This window comes from Tachypleus tridentatus, chromosome 13 (genome assembly GCF_004210375.1).
Source record: "Tachypleus tridentatus isolate NWPU-2018 chromosome 13, ASM421037v1, whole genome shotgun sequence".
Taxonomy (NCBI): domain Eukaryota; kingdom Metazoa; phylum Arthropoda; class Merostomata; order Xiphosura; family Limulidae; genus Tachypleus; species Tachypleus tridentatus.
Window position 1 is genome coordinate 234,802,365 of NC_134837.1, and position 6,000 is coordinate 234,808,364.

At 32.6% G+C, this 6,000-nt stretch overlaps 1 protein-coding gene across 4 annotated transcripts in view; it reads right to left on the reverse strand.

Moving 5' to 3' along the window:
• LOC143238779 (nephrin-like) overlaps window positions 1-5,767 on the reverse strand; it is a 175,024-nt gene extending 169,257 nt beyond the window's left edge. For all 4 annotated transcript variants that reach the window (XM_076479322.1, XM_076479323.1, XM_076479320.1 and 1 more), the window contains exon 1: window positions 5,472-5,767. In XM_076479322.1, the coding sequence (XP_076335437.1) occupies window positions 5,472-5,535 (64 nt within the window). In that variant the 5' untranslated portion in view covers window positions 5,536-5,767. The remainder of the gene's footprint in view (window positions 1-5,471) is intronic.
• Window positions 5,768-6,000: the final 233 nt, after the last annotated feature.

The following is a 6,000-nucleotide window of genomic DNA, read 5'->3' on the forward strand; positions in this document are numbered from 1 at the left end:
AGATCTGTTGCTGTTTTTCATTATTTAGCACTAAGCTACACAAAGAGCTATCTGTTCTGCCTATCAAAAGTATCAAAACCAGCTTTTCAGAAATATAACTCTAGACAAATGCCGCTGTGCCACTGGGGGTACTGTGGATCTAATCTGACTCTTCTACTTTCAGTTACGAAGTCTACAGTGCCTTACTAAAGCTTTCCTCTTCCCTGCAAAATTTCCAACTTTTTGCCACTTGAGCTTGTAATCATGAAACATTCAAAGACTTTTTATATTTAGAATTTAATCAATCTACTGCAGACTAAGAAAGTTACAAATGCTGATATTAAAGAAATTGGATTTTCAAGGAAAATCAGAATATTCTCAAATGTACAAGTGTTCAATCCCTTTCCTACGGCAACCCTAAATGTTGTGGAATAACCCATTCAAAGACCTAACTTGAATAAAATAGAACATTTATAGTGAAACTTGAAAATTGCAACAACAATGCGCAATGAACTTGTCAGAATTGGAGTCATTTTACGAAGAAAAATTGCAAGAACTACACTATTGTACAAAGAGGTAAACACTTATCCAAAAATTATCACAGCATTAATTTCTGTCAAAGGTGTTTTAACCAAATACCGACTTACGGTTAGTTTGTTTATTTGTTTTTGGAATTTTCGCGCAAAGATATACGAAGGTTATACGCGCTAGCCGTCCCTAATTTAGCAAAGCAAGTTTGTTTGTTTAAGAATTACGCACAAAGCAACTCGAGAGCTACCTGTGCTAGCCATCCCTAATTTAGCAGTGTAAGACTAGAGGGAAGGCAGCTAGTCATCACCACCCACCGCCAACTCTTGGGATACTCTTTTACCAACGAACAGTGGGATTGGCCGAACATTATAACGCCCCCACGGCTGGGAGGGCGAGTAAGTTTTGGCGCGACTCGGGCGCGAACCCGCGACCCTCAGATTACGAAGCGCACGCCTTAACGCGCTAGGCCATGCCATGCCCGTAGCAAGGTAAGACTAAAGGGAAGGTAGCTAGTTATTACTACCCACAGCCAACTCTTTAGCTACTTCTTTATCAACGAATAGTGGAATCCACCGTCACATTATAATGCTTCCACGGATGAAAGGGTGATCATGTTTGATGTAACCGGAATTCAAACCTGTAACCCTCAATTTACGAGTCAAGCACCTTAACCACTTGGTTCTGACTTAGAGAGATGACTACTTATACAATCAGCAAATTTTAAAGTATATATTATTAGAGGTTTTGATTACATTCACTTTTTTTCACAATAACAGTGTTAAACTTGGTCGTGAGAATATTGAATAAAAACTAGTTCATTAAAAATTATTTACATTGTTTGAATTTCATCAAAATGTGACATTACTTGTGCTGGTTGAATATTTTTGCGAGGCACTGTAACTTGTAGAGGTAAATTTCTGATGAAGTAGGACACAGCATGACAACTATATGAAGATTATTACAGTCCGTGGTAAATTTATCTTAAACCGAAGGTATCAAAAGCTGTAGAAAAATCAGTGATAAAAAGACCAGGCTCAGAAAACCATTCAGTCTTTCAAGATCATATGTAAAAGCTTACTTCTCTCAAAGGCATACGAAATTCTAAATTTGACTTACTAAAACTTCCAGTTACCATTGGTGTTAAAGTTGACCTTTCTTCAGTGCATCAAAATAATTGAAGATGTATTGCATAAAAAACATATTTGCTCTGGAAAGGCCATAAACAGAAAATACTTCAATTTGTAAGGCCAATTTTTTAAAAAATAAAACTGTACAGCGTATACGCAGTGAAAAGAGCTTTGATTCGATTAGATCAAATTTGAGTTTGATTGATTGATTTAGTGTTTTATGGCACAAAGCAGCGAGGCTATCTGCGCCAGACAAATGAACGTAATAAAGTAGTATCTTAATATAAATAAAGGAAATGGTATTCTTGCATTCTATGTGTGGCTTTCACGAGGCGTAAACCTTAGTATTGGCGAATAAATTTGGAACTACTTTGAGAGAAACAGCAAAGACAAAATCAAAAGAAAGGCACTTAGCAGTACTCCAAAAATCCTGGAATTCAGTTTCTTATAAGTGTCTTCGAAAGCTTGAATATAGCATTCGTCACTGGCTTTCGGCTAAGTGTGGTAACAAAAAATATTAAGTAAATAAACTCTAAGTTTGTTTTATATGCACATGTTTTGTTTTCAGATATTAGAAAATTCTTTAACGTCTGCACTAAAGGAAATTAGCATGTTTTAAAATAATCATATCTGGTGATGATTATCGACATTTCTTTAAATTATGCACAGTACTTTGTATATATGTATATTTATGTACACCCAGCTTTAAAACTACAACATTAATATAATGCAGGATGCACTTATGTGTACAATTTGCATTGGCTTGAATATGCATATTATTTTATATTTGAAACACAAAGTTTCGTATGGTAATACATGTATTTTAGTACTAAGTGACTCTGTGAAAAAGATACGACGATTTCTGGTTATTAAGATGCTATTACTTTCTTTACATACAGGTAGGGAAGATCATTATACCTTAATATTACGCACATGATCCAAGTTAATGTATGTAACATTTATCTAAAATAGTGGATGGATTAACACGTTTGATTGCACCTCGGATAATTAACTATAGTGCTATTGTATGATCAATGTTATAATGTTTACATATGATTATGCCAAAGTTATTTAGACAATTGGAATAATCATATATTCACTTGCGATATAAAACTTCAACTGAAATATTTGAGACAAAAATAATAACAAAAAACATATCTTGATTATTTTCTAGATATATTCCATTCATATACCTTAATCTGGGTCCGGCATTGCCAGGTGTGTTAAGGCGTTCGACTTCTCATCGCAGCAAACATGCTCACCCTTTCAGCAGTGGGGGCGTTATAATGTCACGGTCAATCCCACTATTCGTTGGTAAAAGACTAGCCCAAGAGTTGTCGGTGGATGGTGATGACTAACTGCCTTCCCTCTAGTCTTACAACGCTAAATTAGGGACGGCTAGCGCAGATAGTCTTCGAGTAGTTTTGCGCGAAATTCAAAAACAAACAGTCCTTCATCTGGAGTAGAATATATTTGAATATATCAGTTATATTTCAGTGAATATACTTTTTATATTTATTTCGTACATACTTTTCCAAGCATACATGAGAGTTAATTTTCAAGTATGAAAAAAAATGCAAGTTAAGTTATATTGAGTAAAGTAAAATTTATGATTTTTTAATAACAAATAAGTAATAGAATAACGTGGATAAACATTAATTATTGTTTGAAAGCACAATTTGTTTATAATTGAATCAAGAGTTCACGTACATGTGTATCTTGTTTGGAAGTAAATAAACGATAAAACCTACAACTCAGAGGCCCAGGCTTAAACGCTGAAATACTTTTGTCCATTAATCTGCACAAATCATGAATATGCATACGAAAGCAACGTTAAATTTCTTTTCTTTCCAAAGTGTGCATGCGTTTCTATATTTCGTTTTGTTAATAACAGTCAAAACCCTATATGTAAAACATATACAATTTTGAGAGAAATAATTATATGAATCAAGAAGTATTATCTTCCCGTAATAACAAAATAATTAAGAATAGTTTGAAACAAAAAGGGCTAAATTAGCCACATGACAAAAAATAAACTTCGAAACTGTATACACATCAAATATATATATTTATCTATATTACGTCAGAGGAAATTAAATATGTAATAAATAACCCAGTGATTTTAAGCCTGAAACGGGAGAATAATCAATCAAACGTGCATCAGTCACAAATCATTTAAATGTCGATCCATGAAACAAAAACTAAGTGACTAAAATAAAACGTATCAAATAACGAAACTCGAAAAACGCAGGAGAAGAAAATGGGAAATTCTTGGAAAACCTTAACTATTACATAATAAAAATAGGCATGTAATATTTGTATATTTCTGGAAACCATGCTGTAGTAATGACATTACACCAATCTTTCTAAAGAAGCCCTGTATATTTACTTACACGATACTTTTAAGTTGGACCTAAACTTTGCATAGTTTTTCTTTAAAATTTCAGAACACAGCAGTGATATTTTAACACTTTAGTTAATTTGAAATGATGAAAGATTATGCCAATACTCTATGGAGAGAATTAATAGTGAAGTCCCAGTTCAGGACACACCTCTTTTTTCTTACTTTTCCATAATGTGTGTGCATTGTATGTTTATCCTCCAACTAGTTTTTCGATTGCTTGTTTTTTGATTAAATAGGCCTACACTTTATTTTTCTTTATTTGCTTCATTAGTTGTAGCCTCAACTGTTTAACTTCATTAAGTGTATTGATTGTACTTATGTCGTCAACTTAATATATTTTCATTGTATAGTTGTATAGCTCAATATCCTAGTCGCCTGTTCCTATGTATTTACTCTGTTAGCTTTAGTGAGAAGTTTTCTAAACTTTTTTGGAAATACTGATCTAGCGCTTATTTCATTTACTGTTTTTTATTATATTATAGCAGAAATTCAAATAAAAATATATAATTAGACACTTACCTTATTCTACAGAGCTAAGACACTTCGTACTGTAAACAAAAACGCTTCTCATTTTATTACGGAACAGTGTTAATTTCAGTAAAAAAGTGCTGTTTTATGTATTTAGATTTATTGTATTTTTTCGTAGGCTGTGTTATACGTGTATATTAATGTGCTTACAGAAGCTAAAAGTTTCTTCGCAAAATTCATATTCACCATTAACGTTTTGGTATTAAAACGGACATTTTACTAGGATGAAATGACTGTGAATACGTAGCGATAAAACTACAAAGAGTAGTTACAAACAAATGTCGATATAAATACTAATGTTGTACTATACTACTACAGCGTAGTAGTATTAATCAGGGTACAAACGATTGGAGATGTTGTGGGATAGAAACGCGTGGGTGGGACGTAAATGTACTCTTTTTTTCAGCCAGAAGGTCCTACCTCTACTATTTCGAAGAACCCTACTTTACACGATTATGCAATATATTTTGTATTCCGGTACTATTTTATTTAACACTACACCATTAAAACCATTCAATAGAAATAAATTATTATTAAAAGGTATAACTTTTACATTGCATGAGAAAGCACAAAAAAACGCAGGTTTAGAGCATTAATTTATAATTCTAACTTGTTATTTAAGAATCATCATAGTACGATTTTATACATTATTTTGTGTCGCACAAAATGCATTAGAAAGTGTTACAGATCTTCAACTATTTTTACATGCTGGCAACGCAATAATAAGGTTTTGTTTAATATGAGAAAAATAGAAATGATTTAAAATTAAAAATCTTATTGTGCAAACTAATATATATACATTAGTTACAAATAATGCAGGGTATCAGATCAATTCATATTTATTTAGAAATACACAAAGGTACAATTTTTATTTTGACTTACTATATATACTAAGAACTTACCTGACATAGCAATTTCTATCATTATTAGTAAGTTCAGACAACTGTAAAAGCGTAACTTCTTCATTTCATGCTGTTTTAGTGGTTTCTCTAGAGATATATTGGATTTCTCTAACACCGGATAAGTAAAGAAAAAATTAGACCTTTTATTATTTTATTTTCTCACGTATAGTTAAAGATACCTTAAAATGAAACAAGTTGAGTTCCTTATAAAGGTTTTCTAGAAACTCTTAAATCCATGATTTGCCCACGCAATTAAAGAACGCGTATGGCACACCTGCTCACTGTCGGAGCAGCTAGCACTCTGCCCTCAGAACAAAGACGTTTGGTTCTCGTTCTCCAGAAAATGCAGTGATCACGAGGCGCCGTCTAGTGAAGTGTTGTTCGTTACATAAGGATCTCGGTGTTTAACAATAACATGACTCCCGTTATCAATACTTCATCATTTGTAAATAAAAAAAAAAGCATTTATAAAAGAAAAACAAAATATTCTATCAAATCATGGTAATTGTGAATGAAAAATAAGTTCAGA